The 21,243-nt window shown below is 46.3% G+C and overlaps 2 protein-coding genes across 5 annotated transcripts in view; one reads left to right on the top strand and one right to left on the bottom strand.

Moving 5' to 3' along the window:
- Positions 1-5,363: 5,363 nt before the first annotated feature.
- On the bottom strand, positions 5,364-16,687 carry NUDT2 (nudix hydrolase 2). Of its 2 annotated transcripts, none has more exons than XM_081237724.1 (3): positions 11,660-12,144; positions 8,039-8,172; positions 5,364-5,978 (listed from the first exon to the last, which is right to left on the bottom strand). In XM_081237724.1, exons 2-3 carry the CDS (start codon positions 8,163-8,165, stop codon positions 5,662-5,664), a joined length of 444 nt encoding a protein of 147 aa, XP_081093850.1. In that variant the 5' UTR covers positions 8,166-8,172; positions 11,660-12,144; the 3' UTR covers positions 5,364-5,661. The 2 variants fall into 2 exon arrangements, with proteins under 2 accessions (XP_081093850.1, XP_081093849.1); XM_081237723.1 differs by lacking the exon at positions 11,660-12,144 and adding an exon at positions 16,551-16,687 and having other exon boundaries at positions 5,367-5,978.
- A 239-nt stretch (positions 16,688-16,926) lies between these two features.
- KIF24 (kinesin family member 24) overlaps positions 16,927-21,243 on the top strand; it is a 60,353-nt gene continuing 56,036 nt past the window's right edge. For all 3 annotated transcript variants that reach the window (XM_081237832.1, XM_081237834.1, XM_081237833.1), the window contains exon 1: positions 16,927-17,051. The gene's annotated coding sequence lies outside the window, so the exon portion shown is untranslated. The remainder of the gene's footprint in view (positions 17,052-21,243) is intronic.

Raw genomic sequence — 21,243 nt, forward strand, 5'->3', positions numbered from 1 at the left:
ATGCCATGTGGTGTGGCCAATTAAAAAAAAAAAAAGATCTGAAGTGAAGTCAAATAAAATGTTAAGAATTTTAGAAGGGCATTGAGGGCAGGCAGCTTAGATGGGGGAGGGGACACACCATGCCCTCTGAACACTCACTGTGTGCTGGGACAGGGCCAAAGGGAAGAGTACCCATGACTGGCCAAATCCCAGCAAACTAGCCCTTGGCTTACAATCTGGTTTCTAATCTGGCCTCTGCCATTGACCTTGTTAATAACAAAAGCACAGATGAACAAGCTAAAACAGTGAGAGAGGAGGGCACTGGCCTAAGTCACACAGAAGATTAGTACCCAAGACTGGACTGGAACCTGGTGGTCTGTATCTAGAAGCCTAGAATCCCCTGCCCAGTCTTCACCCATCTTTCAACAGCCTGGGCCAGCCCCGGCCTATACATATCCAAGGCTGGGGAGCCACTGAAATGTGTGTCTCTGAAGCTGCCACCCAACGGGCCTGATACTAGGCCAACAAGTGTTTCCCCTTCCCCTACTGACGACAAAAAAGAGAGGTTCAAGAAGTTGGGCAGCAGTGGCTGGAATGGTAGGAACCATGAGAAAGAGCTGGTCTTGGGATGGGGAAGGGGAGGGAAGTGGACTAGAAGCTACCTCTACCCCTGTTTGCTAGGATGGCAGAAACTCTGCCCTCTTAGAGCCTTGTCCAACACCCCCCATCTCTGCCAGCACCTCTTGTACCTTCCAAATTTCTCTCTCTCTCTCTGTACATCTGGGTGGGGAGGGAGGGCTGCCCCTCCTCCATGGAGCTTCCAGTAGCTTTGTCGTGGCCAGAGTTCCCCATCGGTCTTTTCTGTACCCCTGGGCTGGGGGTGGGGGTGAGGAGGCTGGTATGCAGGAACAGGGAGCTTCCTTCTCCAGAGGTAATGGGGAGGGACTGAGTGGCCACTGCAGGAAATCTGGGACTGGGGCCTAACACCCCCTTTCTGTGACCACGTGTACCCTAAGAGTCTGCCTCTGTTTCCCTTTTAGCACTCTATGAATCAGCTAAACCCTGGCCAAGCCCTCTCTCTAAGACCAAGATGTGAATTTTCTGGGAGGATCTTTGCTCTTGTTCCCCCAGATATGGGCAAAGTATCCCTCACCCTGGTTGGCTACAGAGCAAGTAAGTCTTCTTTTGTTGGTTCCCCTCACCAAGATTTCTGGTCCCCTCACTCCTCAAGTCCAAGGCCAGTGTTGACCTCTCATCCCCTGGCCACTACCCCATGTCAGGTCTTATCAGTTCTAGCCTGGACCATTGCAGTGGACTCCTAAATCTTTCTGTTCTTGAACCCTTCAATTCAATCCACATAGCAGCCAAGGAAATCTTTCCGAAATTCAATCAGGTCATTTAGGAAAAAATTCAAGCTCTGATGTTCAAGACCTCTAAGATCTAAATCCTTCTCTCCCCTCCCCTAATGGGTGAGGGGGGTCAAAAGGTACAAATTTTCAGTTATAAAATGAATAAGTCAGGGAGGTGTAATGTACAGCATGGTGGCTAGAGTTAATAATACTGTAGTGCATATTTCAAAGGTAGGAGAGTGGATCTTGAACGGTCTCATTACAAGAAAATAATTTTTTAATAACTGTATATGGTGATGGCTGTTAACGAGACTTACTGTGGTGATCATTTAGCAATATATACAAATATCGAATAGGGGAGATCTAAATCCACTTCTGCTTCTGTTTTGCTCACACACACATACTTATGAGCATATTTTGAAAACCATTTGAAGAAGTACTACCTTCTGTTCTGGGAACAGCTGCACAGCCCATCCCTACAAGGGGAGCCCTGCCCAGACCCAGCCTTGAAGAAAACTGCAGGGGCAACTGGGTGATTTCCTTTCCTGCCATTGTCCAACTCAGTGGGACTTCTGCTGACACCGTCCCCTCTCTGGTACACACCCCAGCTCCCAAGGAGCAACATGGCTTTTATCTTCAGGCTGGCCATTTACTTTATCATGCCCAAGGATCTTTCCAGCAGCTTGAGGGGAGGAGAGAATTTTGTTTCAATGTACTTTACCATTTTAATGGACTATAGGGGAAAAGAGAGACTGAATTTATTTTTTAATTGAGGGGTCAGTGACATAACATTATATTAGTTTCAGGTATACAACATAAATGATTCGATATTTGTATATATTGCTAAATGATCACCACAGTTAAGTCCAGTTAACAGCCGTCACCATACACAGTTACAAAACAAATTTTTTCTTTTAATGAGACAGTTCAAGATCCACTCTCCTACCTTTGAAATATGCACTACAGTATTATTAACTATAGCCACCATGCTGTACATTACACCCCCATGACTTATTCATTTTATAACTGAAAATTTGTACCTTTTGACACCCCTCACCCATTAGGGGAGGGGAGAATTCTTGGCCTTATGAGACAAGCCCTAAGTCTGGCTGGGGTGGGGTCAGGGGAGTGGGGAAAACCTGAAGAGGAAGAGGCTCTGTCCCTGGGGGTTCCCAGTCTGAAGAACAGGAAGAGGCTGTGCCTCTATACTCAGTATCCTAGTGCTGTTTTTTCCCTCCATAGCCCCCTTTCCCCTCCTCAGGGGGTCTTGCTGAGCACTTCCTGTTACACAATGGGGAGCTGGAGGCGGGGTAGGAGGGGAAAGGAAGTGAAGGGGGAGGGTTAGGAAGAAGGCTGAGAGCAAGCCTCACTGGAAACCTGTAGCACAACCTCCAGGGGGCAGCGGCGGGGCTGGAACGGCCCTCCTCTAGAAGGTAAGGGACCGGTTGGGCCACCGGCTGGACTGATGGAGAAGTCAGCCTCTGCTCCTCAAACGTGGGGTCCCACCTGGGGTCCCACACCAGCACGAGCATTTCCATTTAAATTCTACCATTAAAACCACCCTTATACTTTCATTCCTTTGGGTCTTCAATTCAGCAAACAGCTGCTTACTGCGGGGGTGTAAGGTATTGCTTTTGGGTGTCAAGAGGGCATTTTGGTTTTCCAGAGCCTCTATCAAATGCCCCCAGGAGCTTCCCTGGTGGCGCAGTGGTTAAGAATCCGCCTGCCAATGCAGGGAACACGGGTTCGAGCCCTGGTCCGGGAAGATCCCACATGCCGCGGAGCAACAAAGCCCGTGTGCCACAACTACTGAGCCTGCGCTCTAGAGCCCGCGAGCTACAACTGCTGAGCCCACGCGCCACAGCTACTGAAGTCCACGCGCCTAGAGCCCGTGCTCCGCAACAAGAGAAGCCCCCGTTCGCTGCAACTAGAGAAAGCCGCGTGCAGCAACAAAGACCCAGTGCAACCAAAAAAAAAAAAAAAAAATGCCCCCAGGAGGGGGCAACTTAAGACCACCCTTGTGGGGATTAGTTCATTAGATGCTTCTTCACCCTGGGGTGGTGCAGGTGGTAGTGGGGAAAACATGTGGAATTCCAAGAGAAGCCTTTTTGGGTGTAGGTGGGGACAGGATGGTGTTTATAGGGTGGGTGAGTGGTTATTAGGGGAAGCTTCCAGGAGGAGATGCTCTGGAGCTTGGAGGGCCTCAGATTGAAGGGGAAATTGCGGTCTTAGCCCTACAGCCCTTGAACAAGCCCAGGTGGCCGAAAGCAAAGTGGTGATGACAACAAAGCCTACTAACCTGCTACATCCCAATCTCGGTTCCACTCTCTCCCTGCCTCATCCACCGCCCATAACATGCCCCAGTCCCACCTTTCTGTCAATTCATCCTACAAAGTGAACACATGAACGCAGTTTATGGGCTCCCCCCACACACCCCACCTTCTCCAAAGTACCTGTGTTTTCATGGAAAACTTTGTACATAAGTCCCAGAAGAATGACTCCAAAGCTGTACAAGATATTCTAAGGCAGTCTTCCCTCTGGCACCTCATCCTCAAAGGACCTCACATATAGGCAACTGCCAGGGCCATCTACCTTCTTAAGCCTCAATATCCTCAGCTAAAAAAGTGAGCAGCAGAATCAGGTCATTTTCCAGGTCCCTTCCAACTCTGATGTATGAGGTCTTAACATTTTGAGAATCCACAGACTCCCGTGCTGGGTGCACAGGGCCAGCCAGCCCTTGTTAGTCTGTGGTTTGGCACCACTGCCCAGCAGGCACTTATTAAATCAGTGGGATGTGGTTCCTGCTGGCCTGGAAGGAGAGCACTAAGCTCCAAAAACTTCCCGTAGCAGGCCTCCTTCGGGGAGTGCCCCTCCGAGGGGTGAGGAACAAAACCATTCAGGTCCCTGGCAGTGCTCCAAAATGCTGTTCGCTAGTACTCCTGCCCTGTCTGCACAGAGAACCAGTGACTGAAAACATCTGGAGGCCTGATTGCAGACCTGGGTGACTTCTCTCTCCTTCCTCTGGGGGTGGCTGTTCTTGACCCTGGTAATCCAGGTTGACCTTTGCCAATGCCCCTTCCCATCCAAGCTTCTGCACTTCATTGGGCAACAACCCTCTAATGAGATCCACATGAATCCAGCTGCTAACAGCTCCTGGAAGGGCTGTAGGATCTAACACCTGCCCTGCATTCCTTGAGCCCTAGTAGCAAGGGGAAAGAGGGCTGAGACCCAGCTCTTGCGGCTCTGGATCTTACAGTTGAATTGTGGAAAACGGGAGCAGGTGGGAAGAGAGAAATGCCAATGATGAGGGCTTGCTAAAGGCGGGGAAGGCAGCCGCAGGTGAGGAATGCACGGGGTAGTGACAGGGCTGCTGGGTGGCCCAGCTGAGCCCCCAGGCTCAGGCCTGCCCCTTGCCAGTGGCCTCAGTCATGCTGACAACCATGCTGACCCTGGGAGTCAGGACTGGGCTGGGAGGTTGGAGTGTATGTGTCACTGACCTGGTGGCCCAGGGTTGCCTGTCCTTCCTTTCCCTGCTGTGACTGGGGATTTGTTCCAATGTTCCTTGGGTCTCGAATTATCTTAGGAAATATTTACTGAGAACCTATAACATACGTGCCTGGTGCCGGGGAAAGATACATTAGCGAGTACAGTCGTCCTTCGTCACCCGCAGAGGATTGGTTTGAGGACCCACTGAGGATACCAAATTCCCAGGATGTTTGAGTCCCACCGTCGGCCCTCGATATCCGCGGATATGGTGGGCCGATTGTATAGCAGATGCCATTCCTGCGCTCCAGTCCCACTCGCTTGTATATCCTGTCCGCTACAAGTCACTACGTCTCAGGTACACAGGTGGGGTGGGGTAAGGGTGCTTGGAGGTCCAGAGGCAGGAGAGCCACCCGGTAGCATTGGGTGTCTCTGATTCTGACTCCGTCCCTCAGCTTCTCTAGGGTACAGTGCTTGGACACAGGATTTCCTCCAGCTAAGGTCAGAGCTCTGATTCACTCTAGCTTTTCTCCCCACCCAAGGCAAGAGCCCATGAAATAAATACAGCAGGTTAGAAGGAGAGATAAGCTGCTTGACGTTTATTCATAACGTATAAGGATGCACTCACTGGGCTTGGCCTTTTTTTTTTTTTAACTCCTTTCCCTTCCTTTCCACCCAGCTGAGATTTTTTGCTTGCTCTTCTCTGAGGGTCTTCAGCTGATTTTACCAGGCTGTCTGCAATCTGCTATAATGAGCCAAAGACCAGCACAGGCTTCCCTGGAAGCAAAGGTAGTTCACCTCAGAAGCCCTCAAGGATCCTACGGAGGCAAAAGACCCTGATCTGGTCAGTTCAGACCACCGTGGAGCAGAGAAACTGGTGTCCTTCCTGGAGCACCGCCTTCATCTCCTCGAACTGAGCCAACTGGCAGGCCTCATGCAGCCCCAGCCAGCGATAGGCCTGGTGCTCGTGGGAGAGACGGACCTCCACGTCGTAGTCCTTTACCTCTGCCAGCCAGTATATGACGGTTTTAGGCTTCTTCCTGGCCACATAATTGAGCTCCCTTCTGAATCCCTCAATGATGGTCAGCTGGCCTGCTTCTATGCCTGCTTCCTCCTGAGCCTCCCGAAGGGCTGTTTCCAAGTCACTTTCTCCTGGTTCCACATGGCCTGGTTAGGAGAAAAGAAGAGGAGGTGGATATAATCTTCAACAAAGCTGGATTTTCCAGGTCAGATGATTTAAAGCTGGGGTCTCTGGCGACTTTTCTAGGTGTTGCTAAGCTTTGGCAATATCCTCACATGCCTAGGGATGGGGTACAGGGCAGGCAGTGTCTGGCTCTGTGGTGTCTGGGCAATCCCTCTTCCCCACCCCATCTTCTCTACAGGGAGTGAAACAAACCATATATTTGGCAAGTCTGGTCTAGAATACTGCCCTTCGATGGTGAGAGAGACAGCCTCCCTCAGACCTCTATTTTTCTTTGGAGTTCTCTTCATCCCATATTCTCAGGGAGACCCTTCCCTGGGACATCTTAACGTGATTTTCCCAAGGAGGGGCAGTCCTTTCTTGCCAGGTGGGAGCTGGCTGAAGAGGGAGCACTTCACCTACAATGCACAGCGAAGACTTAACACTGTCTGCAGTTGGTCTCTGAAGTCCCAGGGCCAACAGTCTGTCTCCGAACCCTGCACCGAGGCACCGGCAGCTGTTTCCAAGTAGCTATCAAGGCTCTTCCAAATTGTTTTCATCTTTCTAACTGAGCAAGGCCAGATTCCAGTTTCACAGGGAAAGTCCTGATGGGAACTTAGACTAAGGACAAGCTGAGAGCCAGTTCTAAGAAAATTTGTTGGCAAGGCCCAAACCCAATAAGACAACTGCCAAGAAACTGTTGTAAGAGAACTTGAAGCTCTGCAGACTGGGAGCAGCCCTCAGCTTTGCCTCGAGCCCTCCCTGCAAATTCTCAGCTTGCTCAGGGGGTGCCAAGAAGGCCTGGGAGTGGTCTGGCAGCCTCGGTCAACACATGGCTCCAGCAAGTTGCTGGGGGCCTCCTGGTTCAGGAGCTCACAGAGAGCAGGAATTCTTAGCTGTTCTCTTCTTAGTTCAAAGACAGGGCTACATCCTAGCCTCCTCCTTCCCAGGGGTCCTCAGAGCAGTGCCCTGAGTCAGCTGCTGCTGCACAGCTCCCACAGAAAGCAGCCAGGAGCTTGGACTTAAAAGCCCATTTTCGTTCACGGCTGCTAGGGAATTTTCTCCGTATAGCACCTCGTATAGCCACAGACACAAAGACAGGTAGGTAATGCACCAGGGGAGGAAGGTGGGAGGGATGCTGGTGGTGAGACAGGTGACGCTGATCCAGGATGCCCGACCTTCCCTCAGAAATGTGTGGGAGTCTCTGAGCACACCCTGCCTAGCGGCATCTATTTAGCACTCTGCCCATCGGTGTTAACAGGGTAACTTCTCCCCCAGGCCCAAGCAGGGAAAATTCAGAGAGGTCCTTTGAAATCTTTCAGTGAGAGGGACCGTGCAGTGTGACTCAGGTGATCAGGAGGCAAGTGTGAATATTCCTATTCATAGTATCTGTGACGCTTCAGTCTCTTTTTTTTCACCTTGTTTCTCCTCAGTGAAACTTGAATGGGCAAATTTTATTTCCTATTCCCACTTCCTTGTTTTCCTCCAACCCTGGAGTCTTGTTCACCCCTCCGTGACCCCACTTGCTCCCTTCTGTCTGGGGGCTGTTCTCTATGAGCTCCTGACCTGTAACCCAGTAATAACTTGACCCCAAGGTCCCCAATTCCCAGCCCAGTGCCTCTTCCCCTACCCAGCCGTTCACCACAGAGGCTCTGGTGACTGATGCAAGAAAACCAGGTGTTATGACTTCCCTGGCAGTCCAGTGGTTAAGACACCGTGCTTTCACTGCAGGGGGCACAGGTTCAATCCCTGGTCTGGTCGGGAACTAAGATCCCACATGCTGCATGGCACGGAGAAGAGGAAAAAAAAAAAAGGAAAGAAAACCAGGTCTTGCTTTTGCCCTGGAATTCAGTCACAGAGTTCTATTTCCAGTTCTTCTCTGGGCTGGCATGGAGACTTTGTATGTAGAAAGGATCAAGAGCTCTTGCTCACCCCACCCCTTCCTGCTACACAATCACTGGGAAGCAAGCCTAGCAGGGTGCCTGGGAGGGTGGATTTCTGAACAGTGCTTGGCATTTCCCCAAAGCCCGCCCCTCTGGCCTCGCACCTTTGGGAGGAGTCCAGTGATGAATGCCATCTGATGCCTGCAGCAGTAGAAACTCAACTGCAGTGTTGTCCATCTTGGGAATGAGACATCTTCGGAAGATGATCAAGCCACATGCTCTCAGGGCCATGGTCTATCTGAAGGCGTAACAAAAAAGATGTTCGAAGTTACACAGAACAGGAAGATCCATACTGACGGGCAGTACTCTGGTGCTGCGGAGTAGCACAGACCAGCTAACAGTGACCTCATCACCTCTAGACAAAGGCAGCATGCTGAGAACCAATGGGGGGAAACCAGGAGTCAGAGACAGGCCTTTGTGTGTAACTGCAGGACCTTGGTCCCTACCTGTTAGTGTAGCTCTATCCCAATTCCTCTAGGTCTCCCAGCTAAAACAGGGCTGGCATGTGTATGTAGAGACAGGAGATCCTCAGAAGCAACCCCACTGAAACTGGAGAGATGCGGGGAATGGGAGAGATGCAGTACAATATTATCATCAAATTTACAATCCCATTTCCCTCAGCCTCCAACCTGAGTCTCTAGAGCAAAGAGACCCCAACAATGTGGTTTGTGATGGCTCAGAGGGGTCACTTAGAAAGGGTAGCTTAGTGTACTAAAAATTTATTATCGATTTTTTTTCAATCTTTTATCGGTTTTGGAATGTTATACATTCACATGGTTCAAAACTCAAAATATATAGGGGAACACATGGTAGAAAGTCTCTTTCCTACCCCATCAGAGGTGAACTGGCAGAGTAGTCCAGAGTGTGAACCTGGAGCCTGGGTTCAAGTTCTGGCTCTGCCACTTATTCACTGTGTGATTAGCTCCTAAGCCTGTTTCCACAGCTGTAAGACAGGATAGTAATAGCTCTACTGTAAAGAGCTGCTATGAGGATTACATGACTTAACTTTTGTAAAGTGCTTTAGAACAGTGCTTGGAATGTAATCTCAATAGATTTCATTATGCACAGAAAAATGTCTGAAGGATACACATCATTAATACTGTTTTTTGGGGGGATGAGATTATGGGGAGACTTCCATTTTCTGCTCCATATATGTCTGTATTATTTGGAAATTTACAGAGAACATTGATTATTTTTATAATCAGAAATACAGTGAAGACAGACTTTTTTAGTCTTTTCCATTTAGCCTTTTTTCCATTTCAGAAAAAAAATGTCAACAACAACAAAAGACAGGAAGGGAGCAGGAATATCTGCAGAAGTGAAAAAAAAATTCATCATCTGAAGGAGGCCATGTAATCAAAGTAACAAAAAATATGGAAGATCCTTTATGTGAAGCCCTGCAAAAGAAAAACTTGTACCGTTTGTTCACTCGACAAATATTTATCGAGTACCTACTATGTACCAAGTACTGTGCTTGGCCTTTGCCCTCACAAGAATATAGAATATAGTTTATATTCTAGTGGAAGAGGCAGACTTTAATCAAATAGTTAAGCAAATTTAAAAATAATTGCCAATAAGGTATGTGTTCCAAAGGGGAAATGTGTGATTGGTAACTTAACCCGACTGAGGGATCAAGGAATGCTTCCTGGAAGAAGGGATGTTTGAGCAGAGAAGTAAAGGATAAGTAGAAGGTAAGCTGTCAAAGGGAAAGAGGAGAGAAGATGCGTTCCAGGCAGAGGGAACAGCATGGGCAAAGGTTCCGAGGTGAGACAGCAGAACTGAAAGAAAACCCGGGGTCTCAAATGCGGCGGAGGCCTGAGGGAGTGGCCCAGGCGGGGAGAGGCCCGAGTCGGAGGGTCTCATCTCCAAGATTCCAGGGCCAAAGAAGGAGCTGGTGCTCACAGGTGGCAGAGCTGATGCTGAAAGGGTGGCTGGAGTAGATGCTGATGGTCTCCATGGCCCCCTTGTTGGTGCTCAATCAAGATGAGCTTGCATTTTGTCAAAGGCATAAAAATCAGACCCAAATCACAACCCGTTCCAGGGCAATTCTCAGGGCTACCAACAGATGGTAATGTTACTCTAGAAAACAGTGGTTCCTTACTCAAAAAACCAAGCACACCCAACACTGTGACCTTTCCAAACCTTTCTACACCTGTAAGGAGAGTTTTTAAGCATTGGAAATAATCTCAAAATGGGTTTTTGAAATGGTCTGTGCTCTCATTTACTGTTGGTGGGAGATTAAATTAGCATATCCCCTTAGGAGGACAATTTGGTAGTAATTATCAAAACATAAAATGCACATTCCCTTAGACCCAGGAATTCCAATTCTAGGCATACTGACATATAGAAATACCTGTTTAAGATGTACACACACACACACAAAGAAAAAAAGGGCAGAAACAAATATCCATCAATATGGGAATGGTTAGATAAGTACAGTATTTCATCTATATGATGGGAGATTATGAGGCCTTTAAAAAAAATGAGGTGGAGGGCTTCCCTGGTGGCGCAGTGGTTGAGAGTCCGCCTGCCGATGCAGGGGACACGGGTTCGTGCCCCTATCCCGGAAGATCCCACATGCCGCGGAGCGGCTGGGCCCGCGAGCCATGGCCGCGGAGCCTGTGTGTCCGGAGCCTGTGCTCCGCAACGGGAGAGGCCACAGCAGTGAGAGGCCCGCGTACAGCAAAAAAAAAAAAAAAAAAAAAAAAAAAATGAGGTGGAGTCAAATGTGCTGCTTGTAAAAAGATTTTCAGTGGAAAAAGAATGGCTCATAACAGTATGTAAAGTATGGTTCTTTTTGAGTTTAAAATTCATACGTAAACTGGTATCAGGCTTTTACTAAATATGGTGTTCTGTTTCCCTGGTCTCCCCATTTAGGCTGAGAACATTCCTTATTCTGGAAGCCAGAAGGAACCCTGTCACCAAAGAACTGGTGAAGCAAGATTTCAAATGACTGGTTCCAGGTTTAGGCAGAAACAGGTACCTGATCCCATGCTTTCCTATCAAAATGCTCAGAAAGTATTAGCAAGTTATAGGTGTAGGGCACCTTGCCCCTGCTTCGAGTGGAGTCCCATGCAATGGATGTTGGAACCCCTCAATAAGCTTAGGGATCCCAGACTAGTGGGCACAGTGCCCTCCCTCCACACCACTGCTATTACCAATACAGCATGAGGAAACAAAGATGCTGCATGGGGATGGCCAAGAAAGACAGGCCTGGGGTGGCCATGTGGAACTACTGGGGAGAGGGGCGCAGGCCAATATTTTCCTATGGGGAGGAGGCTTAGGTTACTGACAGGGGTGCACCCAGCAAAAATGTATCTCAGTAGATACCAGTATTCAGTGGTGACCACATCTAAGAAGCAGACTGACCAACGGTTCATCTTGATGCAACAAGAAGAGCTAGGATCAGAGAGATGCTCACTTTCTCTCTATGCTCTGCACCCACAGAGAGGACAGAAAGGCAGAACTCCTATTTGCCCTTCAATTGCTTGGCTTGAGCCAGTTGTCCTCTAGAATTTCTCTTTCCTTCCCCATCCATTTAACCACCTCCTCATCCTTTCAGCAACAACTCAGATGTCACCTCTCCTGTGAAGCCTTCTGGCTTCTAATCATTCCATCTTCTGGGCCTTTAACATGGCTTGAATAATCTTCTACTGTAGGGTTTGATAAGAGAGACAGAACACTATGAACAACAGTAAAGTAAGAATTTAGTATAGGGATTAGACCTTGTCCAATTAGGAAGTTGATGGAGAAATCCACACACCTCTGTCACTTCTGCATCTGGTGTTAGGTCTGAAGTCTCTGTAAGTCGGGGAGGCCAGCAGTTGGGAAGGAAAGCTGGCTGTGAGGTGGAGGAGAGGAAGAACTGGAACCTGTGAGAACAAATCGACTTCTGTTCACTGTCTCCAAGCTCACTGACTCCGGTGAGTTGCAGGAGAAGCAAGGGCCCTTTGCCACAGAGCTGAACGTACATCTAGCCTAGGACTCTCAGAGCAGCTGAAGGAGGAGATTCAGCAGGAGTCGGAGGGCTGCAGGCCTGGCTGCTGTCCTGCACAACCAAGGTGAGCCAGCAGGTCAGGGTCAAAAGGTATGCACTGCCACCATGCCTGGTGTCCTTCACAGTGTACTGGCTGCTACTTCACTTCAGTTTTCCAAATATTGCACAAAATTTTCTTGAGGTCAACCCCAACTGGAACCATACAGGAAGGGAATCCTGGGAAACTCGGTTCCAGCTCAGCTAAGTGGACACAGTATAAAGCCACCACAAGCACGCATGCCTAGTATGGTCAATCTCTGTCTGTACCTCTGGCAGGGAAGAGCCAGACTATGAGCTGTCTCCTGGGACCCAGCACAGCAGCTCTCAACAGATGTTCATTGACTCAACAGAACTGTCTCCCCACCTCCCACTCAAACAAATGTTCAGGGTACGTTCTGGGACTTTGGGAAATAGCCCAGTGTTTTCCTGAGGAGTGCCATTTACATAAAAGTCAATGGAGCTATTGTTGGAGGCTTTCTGTTTTTCTGGAGACCACGGAGCTGAAACTGTCCTGGGGTTTGAAAGTAGCCATATTTCTCTCTCTCTCTCTCTCTCTCACACACACACACACACACACACACGTTCTGGCACGCACAAACTCTGAGTGGATTCAAACCTCAGGGGGTTAAAGAACACAGCGTCTAATATGCAAAGATGCCTGCAGCCAGGATTGCGGAGGTGAGAACTCCAGGCTGACAGCAGGCAATTCACACTTCAGAAAAGTGGCAAAGTGCCTTAGGTGGTTAAAAAAACCTGAACAAAAAAACCCTCAATGTCATCAGAAGGTTCCAGAAGCTAACGAAAAATACTCTTGGCTTTCTCTATAGATACAATTCCCTCACAGCCTAGGAGGTTCAGGACTTAGGTGCCAAGAAATAATTCACAGATAAATGGCTAAACTGATGTGCTGTGTTCCAATATTTTCATCAAATTAATCAGAGTGCTACTGCAAGCACAGTTCAACCCCCAAAGCCCTCATAAATGTACCTTTACATACAGAAAGAGCTCTCCAAATCCTACCCCCCGACTTGTTCCTCCCAGTGTAAAATCCCTCTAGCAGAAACAGTATTTCATCCCACCATGTTATCAATTAAGCATCTACCCTGTGCAAGGTTCTTCACGTGTATCTTTTCTAATGCTCAAGACAACTCTTCACAATAAGCATTATCATCTCCAGTTTACGATGAGGAAACTGAGATTCAGAAAGTTTAAAATACTTGCCCAAAGGCATAGCTGGTCTGTGAATGCTGAGATTTGAATTCAAGTAAGTCTAACTCCAAAATCTGTATTTTTTCCCCTTTATACTGCTTTGCTTACCGTGAAAGAGCAGGGCTTAGGGCACAAGTGGCCCTGAGAGAGGACATGAAAATGATTTATAAAATCATTTCCAGTTCCAAAATTCCCACTTTGATCTATATTCATATGGAGGATTTTAAAGATGTCTAACTGGACTCCTTTCCACAGGTTTTAGTTGGAGGGTGGTATAGATGAAGGTCTTGGTACCCAAAGACAACCCTGGAGGGGTGAAGTGTAGTCTGAGGCCCCTAAACTTTGTGTCTCTGATAAAGGTTTCTGTGCCTCTTCTGCTTTTTTTCTGGGAAGCAGGAACCTATAACCACACGTTCAAAACCATACCGAGTAGCCTGAGGGTTCCCAAGCACCAAGTACTGGGGACACACTGGATGCTAGCCTTGGGCAAGCACACAAATTCCTAACTTAGGGCACTGGTGTCCCGAAAATTTGCCCAGGCCACTCCACTGCGAGGAGGAAGGCCAACTCTGCCTGCCCACAAGCCACTTTGTGACTCCTCATCTTTCCCTCACTTCCCACATCACAATGGTCTTTTCTCCAATTCTCCAAGTCCCTTCTTCCCTTTCAAAGGAGTGGACAGAAATGAGGCTCCCATCTTTGAATAAAGCTCTCTCTTGTAACAACAGCAAAAAGATAAAACTAAAAAGAAAGAAAGGAAAAAGCTCCCAACTACCATAAATTGAATAAATTGACAAAGAAAATGTTCCCTCAACTGCACCTTTCCCTGGACATCTGCCACTCTCTTTTCTCACAGACACCAAGCTGCTGAGTCATCTTGCTATCTTTGCTATTTGGCTGAGGGAGGAAACAGGAGATTTCACCTGTAATGACATGAATATTGGCTTCTAGGATGAAGCCAAGTCAGACAAGGTTGGGACAAAAATCATTTCTAGTGAAGGAGATCTGTTCAATGGCCTATTAGTGCCATCTGCTGTACAATTCTGGAAAGCAAACATGGGGAATTCTAATACTAGAGCCTGAAAGGATTCATTCGCTCATCTAATGTCTGTTGAGTGTGTCCCATGTGACAGGCAGTGTTAACAGGATTGAAGAGTAGATAGGAAGCTGAATACTACTGAAAGTGGAAGATGTTTAAACAGACAAGTTACCAAATGTGTTTTTTGCACCACAAGGGTACGTGTAAGATGTAAATGTAGCAAAGAAGGGGTGATATCTTAGGTCAGGGGGTATGCCATAAGGATTTTGAGGGATGACTAGGAGTTTACCAAGCAGAATAAAGGTGGCAAGGGGCACTCCAGGCCAAGGGAGGAGTGTGAGCAAAGACCCTCAAGAACAAGACGACATTCCATTGATAAAACTTAGTTTCTATCCCGTAGGCAATGAGGAGCCTTGGACTGGTTTTGGACATGGCTGTAATATGGTTAGGTTGACATTTTACAGAGACATTCTGGCAGCAACGAAAGCGGAGAAAGAATTAGAAGGTAAGGAGGCCGACCAGTTACAAGCCTGTTGCAAACAGTCCAGATGACAAATGATATAGAGTCAAATTAAGGCAGAGGCAGTGAGAAAGGAGAGGAAGGGATGAATTTGAGAGGTCTCAGAGAAAATCAACACTATTTGATGTTTCATTGTCCAAGGGAGAGGGCAAGGGAGAGGTATTTGGTTTGAGTGACTAGGTAGAAGTAGGAGTAGAATGTACGCAAATGATTCCTGTTTGGGACAAGTTGAATTTGAAGTGCTATAGACTACCCACAAAGTAAATGGACACATGTGTCTAGAGTTCAGTGATCACCTCATCCCATCTCTTCATTTCCCAAGGCTGAAATTTCCTGTTAGAGAAAGATTTTGCTTCCACTGTAGGTATCTCTGCAGCCCACCTCCCTCCATTTGGGTAAAGCTGCTTGTACATCTGGTATTCCAAGTATTTTCATCCTCTGTCAGAAACAGCACGGCACAACACAGAAAAGCATGGCTGGCTTCACAGTGAGACTTAGCTCCCTAATTTAACAGTGTCTTACTTTGAGCAAAATACTTAACTATTCTAGGCCTCATTTTCCTCATCTTACAAACAAGGAAACAACAACCTACTATTCACGGTTGCTGCAGAGTTTAAAATAAATAATGTATAGGTAGGGTCTGACATAGACGTACTGAATATACGAGTCACGTTTACCCCTGTTATCATACAAGATTATCAGAAAGCTTCTCTATGTTATGTTTTAAGGGCATGCTCTTAGCTTTTATCAACAGTTGAATCAAGAAATGGCTTTTCACATTTTCTGCAAAACTACTGGTGATCACACCATGTATATCCCTGATGGGGCCCCACAAGATAAATTCCTCTTGATTTAGCTACTAGGAAGAAATTCCACTCTTTTGAAGAATGTATTGCTTCCTAAATTATTAGTTATTTAACTGACAAGTTTTAAACTAAATTGGGTACTCAGTTACAGTACATCTGCTGGCTCCATTGGCTAGTATATTTGCTTGTTTCTATTATGAAGATAACAGCTATCATTTTTGGAAGAGTTACTACTTGTCAGGCATTGTGCCAAGTGCTTTACCTTTGTTATTTCACTTAATCTTCACAACAACCCCACGAGAAAAAGGAAATTACAGCTCAGACATGTGTCTGAGTAGTGACTCAAAAGCAGATTTGCCTGTCTCCCAACATCACTCCTCTCAGCCGCGACTCTACATTAGCTACATTTGCCTATTTGATTGCATTCAGTTTATTTTAATTTGTCATTCATATATTTTTCCCTTAGGAGATATAATAAATACATAAGGTCCAAACCAAGCCACAACAAGGAAAAAGGAAGTTATTTTTTTAGGTAGTGGGACTCTCGTGTGACTTTCTTTACTTCTGCTATAATTGCCACGATATTATCCATTCAATAAATGAAGCTATTAGAAAATATAAAACCTCTTTTGGAAAGTAGGCAGGGCTTAAAAGGTAACAACAATGTTAAAACTGAGGCCCAAGGAGGGGAAGGAATGGACCTCGGGTCGCTGGGCCCTACACCGGAACTCTGGGCTTCCGACGACCCACCCGATCACCACTTGCATGAGGGCAAGCAAGGCTCGCGGGGCCACTGATCCCTTCTCCCTACGCATACAGGAAAACTGAGGTCCTGCGAGCGTCTGGGGCCTGGCCTAACGACGCCCCACTGCCAGCTTGGAGGAGGGAACGTCCACCTCTGACCCTACAGCGACGGGAGGTAAGTCAGCTGCAAACTCCCATATCTCCGAGCCTCAGTTCCGCCGCGGAGAACTAAAGCCAGTGGACCCACCCTAAGATTACTCACCTTCAGAAGTGGAAGCAGGCAGGAGGCGGGCCTTAAACGGAGACCTGGGGTACGTCGACCAATCCGGAGAGCTCCATTGCGCTTTGGGCGACCAACAGCTCCGGGCATTAGGATTCTGGACCCGCCTCAAAGGTGAGATTCTCTCACTTAGAACATCGCGAGATCTTCACTTAAGTGGAGTAATTGGTTGAAAGACCAAAAGACGGGAATTGAGAGTTACGCCCACCGTTTCATTAGTTCCCTGATTGGTCTTCTGGAAGAGAAGGCGGCTCACGTCCACGAGTTCCCTGGATGCCCATTGGTGAACGGTGCTGGACTGCCAGCGCGCTGGCGTCGGCGCGGGCGTTCGAACCGGCGCTTGGCGGCGTTACCATGGGGATGCGGCCTGGCGGCAGGCTCAAGCTAGTGAGCTGACAGCACGCCTCGGTCGCCCGCCTTGGGGCTCTTTGCTGTCGGCGTTTTCTCCTGTCTTCAGACAGGGTTGATCGAGGAGCCTCCGAGGTGAGAAATGGCGGGGGAGAACCGGGGCGGGGTGGGCTGCTCGGGAGCCTTGCTGCCTGCCCCGCGGGAGACGGTGCGCAGGGCGCCCGCCAAGTGCGTGAGGAGGCGGGCAGTTGGGACGGAGCCGGGAGTTGACCTCTTCCGATGGTCCGAACGTTCACCCACTCTCCTACCCTCTCCCTCACTTCTCCCGTGAAACCTTTTCTGAGTCTCGAAATCCTCTTTACCCCTTTGAACCTATAGCCCGGACTGGAACCTCTCTTAGAGAGCTTCTGTTCCTCCTTGGGTACTTCCGTGAAGCCCATTCTCTTCCCTTCTCCCATATAATTGTGAGGTCTTTGAGGCAAGGCAAGCATCTTTCACAATGTTTTACACATAGTCGATTTTTCAGGAAATATTTGTTGAGTTGAATTTAATTCACCACAAATAAATTGGATTCCCCTCTATGCCCTGCCCCTTTCCCCCTCCCATACAGAGATTATTTTTTATCTTTATGGGGGAAGGGGGAGGGCATCCTGATCTCATATGCAAAAGGACCTGAAAGTTTACGGTTGGGCTTTCCACTCTTCGTGAAAGGGAAAACTTTTGGATTGCTTACTACAACTCTTCTCGCATTGTGGCTTTTAGTCTTGGTCTCCCAGTGTTTTTATTAGACTCCCGATTAGTCTTTGCTTAAAACAAACCATTCTGTTGTTGCTGTATGCCAAAAGACTTGATCTCAGTTTCTTAGTGACCCACAGCTGTTGTCACATTTTAAGTGTTTTCTGTTTTGTATTTCTGTTCTGCTTGTAGCCTCTCTACTTCGGCACATACAACAGCTGCTCCGGTAGCCTATCCATTTATCAGGTGTCGGTGATAGAACTGCATTACCAAGACTGTTGTTTCGTTGTTAACTCCTAAGGCTATATATTCCCAATATGCTTTGTTGATTCTTATATCAAATCATAGCTCAATGATGACTTTACTAAGAGGATTGAAAAAAGTCAGGTATAGCAGCTCTGTTCTTATTACCTTCTTATAAAAGTTAGAACATAACCTTATAGCTAAACTGTAGACCTGTGGCATGTAATGGAACCCTGACTGGGGATTCAGGGTTTGGTCTTGGCTCTGCCTCTCTCACTGTGGCTGGCTTTGCAGGTCATTTAGCCCTTTTAGATTTCACGTTTTCCATGTGGAAAATCAAATGTTTGAATTAGATTAGAAGTCACGTGGCTCTATTATCAATTTAGTCAAGCCGTTGATGCCAGGTAGACATCATGCACTCAGCCTTTCAAAGACCATATAGCCGGAAGTAATAGCTACCATTATTGAGCATCTACCCTGTGCAAAGCACTGTATTATATCAAGGGTTTTACATAAATATTACATTTTTCTTAGCATAGTACATTAATCTACTGCCCACATAACATTTCATTAAAAACTGTTGGTTTATGTTGTTAATGAAAATCTTTAGCTATTCATAGTATGTCCTTGGGGCAAACTAGGGCATGATTCTCTCATCTTCCAGTTTAGGAGGAACAGCAGTTTCTTTCACTGGGCTGCAGTTTTGTTTGTAAAGTGAGGGGCTGATTGAACTACTCTTCTCAGATCCCTTCAGTTTAATTGATGAATTAATCCAGTTTCCTGTGCTGGCTCAGCAAACCCATTCATAATTTGAATTTGTTGAGTAGGTCCTCAACAAATTTTGTTAAATGAGTAATAGAGTGCTACTTCTTGTACTTTGAGTGTTGTGGTCATTGTATACTTTCCGAGGTATTGTCTCAAGGATTTTGATGTTCATATCCTATTAAACAAGAAGACTTTCCCATAGGCATAAACTAATAGGTACCATTCGTACTGGAAAAATTCAGTTTTCCACAAGTATGTCTTTTTCCTGTGTAGGGAAAAACCAAATATGTGGGGTCCCCACAATTCTCTGTGACACCAGCTGGGTGTCCTACCAGCTGGGTGCTTAACTCAATGTAACAGTTTACCTGGAGATAGTGTCAGATCCCAGAGGTTAAGGGCTTAGTCCCACAAGACTGCTCCCATACCACTTAAAATGCCCATCAAAAGTAGTTAGGTCCCCAGATACCCACAACTTCTCTCAGATTTGGCTACAAATTGGAAGTTCCCACGTCCCCCTCCTCAGGTTTGATTAATTTGCTACAGCAGCTCCCAGAACTCAGAGAAACACGTTTATCACCTTCAGAAGTTATCTTGCTTATTTGATTATTGATTATCTCCTTCCATTAGAATAATAGCACCTTGAGGGCAGTGACCTTATCTGTTTTGTTCCTCAATGTCTAGAAAGGGCCCAGCTCATAAAAGTCCCTCAAGCTATTTCTTGAATGACTGGATGAAATGTTTTTGTTGTAACTGTGACCATAGCTGTGTCCATAGCAACTCGTTTGAGTGATAGAAACTTCCTTCATTTTTTTGCTCAGGGGCAGTGAGTCAGGGCACCACCAACTCTGCTTTAGTTTTCTTGAGTAATCAAACTACCCTGATACAAAAGTTTCTATCACCTATGACTGCAAATGGTATCAAATGCTTTTGTATAGTTCTAGAAATAGTGTAGGGATATTTATTCATTAACTAATTGTTGAAGGTTTATTATTCCCAGACATTGTTTTAGATTCCAGGGATAAAAAGATCAATAAGACACATTCCTTAACCACAAGATCATATTCTAATGGAGGAAATAGACATACTCATAGATAATTATTACAGAATGTAACTGCAATGATAGAGCTATGCAAAAGGTATGATATGAACATAGAAGGGAAATCCATCCACATCTGGGGAGACCAGAAAAGAACTCATTTGTGTTTTAATCAATGGATAAGAGGTAGACAGGTAAAGTGAGGTTTGATGAGAGTTGGAGGAGACCATTTAAGAGCACAATGTGAATAAATGCACAGAGATAACAGTCTAAGAAACTGACTAAACTGAAGAGTAGGTGGGAGAGAGAGGAATGGGCTAGACTGTAGAAGGCTTTGTAGGACGTGCTAAGGAGCTTGGACTTTGTCCTTTAGATAGGTGACAGGATGCCACTGAAAGGTTTTAAATAAGGGAGCAGCATGGTCATAACTGTGCTTTCAAAACAATGACCTGGTTCTGTAGTGTGGAGGATGGTTTGGAGGGGGCAAACTGGAGGCAGGGAGAGCGGTTAAGAGACATATAATGATCTAGGTGAACCACCATCTGAGGCTGAACCACCAGGGCTGTGGTAGTAGGCATAAGGATAGCAAAGAGGAAATCTGACAGATATTTAGGAGATTAAATTGACTGGACCTGTTGATCAGATTTGGGATTAAAGGAGAAGGAGGAGTCTAAGGATGCTTCCCAGATTAGCTCTGAGTGACTGGATAGATGGTATTTTGTCACTTACCCTACCCCAACCCTCACTTCCCCAAGGAACAAAGAGATGGAGGAACAGATTTTGTGGGGAGTTAATGAGTCTGGTTATTGACAAGTAGTTCAGATGCTCAATCATGGGGACATTTTGATAGTGATACCTGCATGTTTTTGCTGCAAGACATCCGTAAGATTGTTAGTTTTATTGTGAGGTGAACTAAAGTTACACTGGAATTCTGAAAGTACTCAGTTAATAACATTGCACAATATCCAGGCCAAAAAGACTAGTTGAGATTTCACAAGCAATGAGGAGCAGTACTGTGTCTATTATAGTCTTTTAAGTTACCTGCTTATGCTGAGATTTGATTGGTTAAAACTAGTGGTATAGAATTATGTAGCCAACAAGTAGATATCTAATCACTTTCAAAAACAAATTCATATGGTTGTTTTTAATAAATTATCTATGCCTTTGTTTCTTCATTTGTATAAAGTGAGGTGATGACAACGTCCATCTCTCACAAAAAGTCTTGGAAGATTAATCAGGTAGGATAATTCATTATGTATTAATAATTTAGATCCCAGTGAATGGAATTGTTTTAATCGTTCTTTGCTTTCTCAGCATCACTCCTTTAGAAATAATTTCTGGTGCCATTGTGGCAACGGTTCCCAAGAGGATGTAACCCTGAGTAAAAGCATCTCTGTCATCTTAATAATTTATAAAAACTGATTGTAATCGTTATTTTTCCAATTAAACATGTGAGATATATTTTGTTGAAAGTATTTTATAACTGCAAAATGGCAAAAAATCTGAAAATGACAACTTCTGCAATTGGATTAGACCAAGATTTAAAAA

This window comes from Mesoplodon bidens, assembly GCF_964165515.1.
Source record: "Mesoplodon bidens genome assembly, chromosome: 6".
Classification (NCBI taxonomy): domain Eukaryota; kingdom Metazoa; phylum Chordata; class Mammalia; order Artiodactyla; family Ziphiidae; genus Mesoplodon; species Mesoplodon bidens.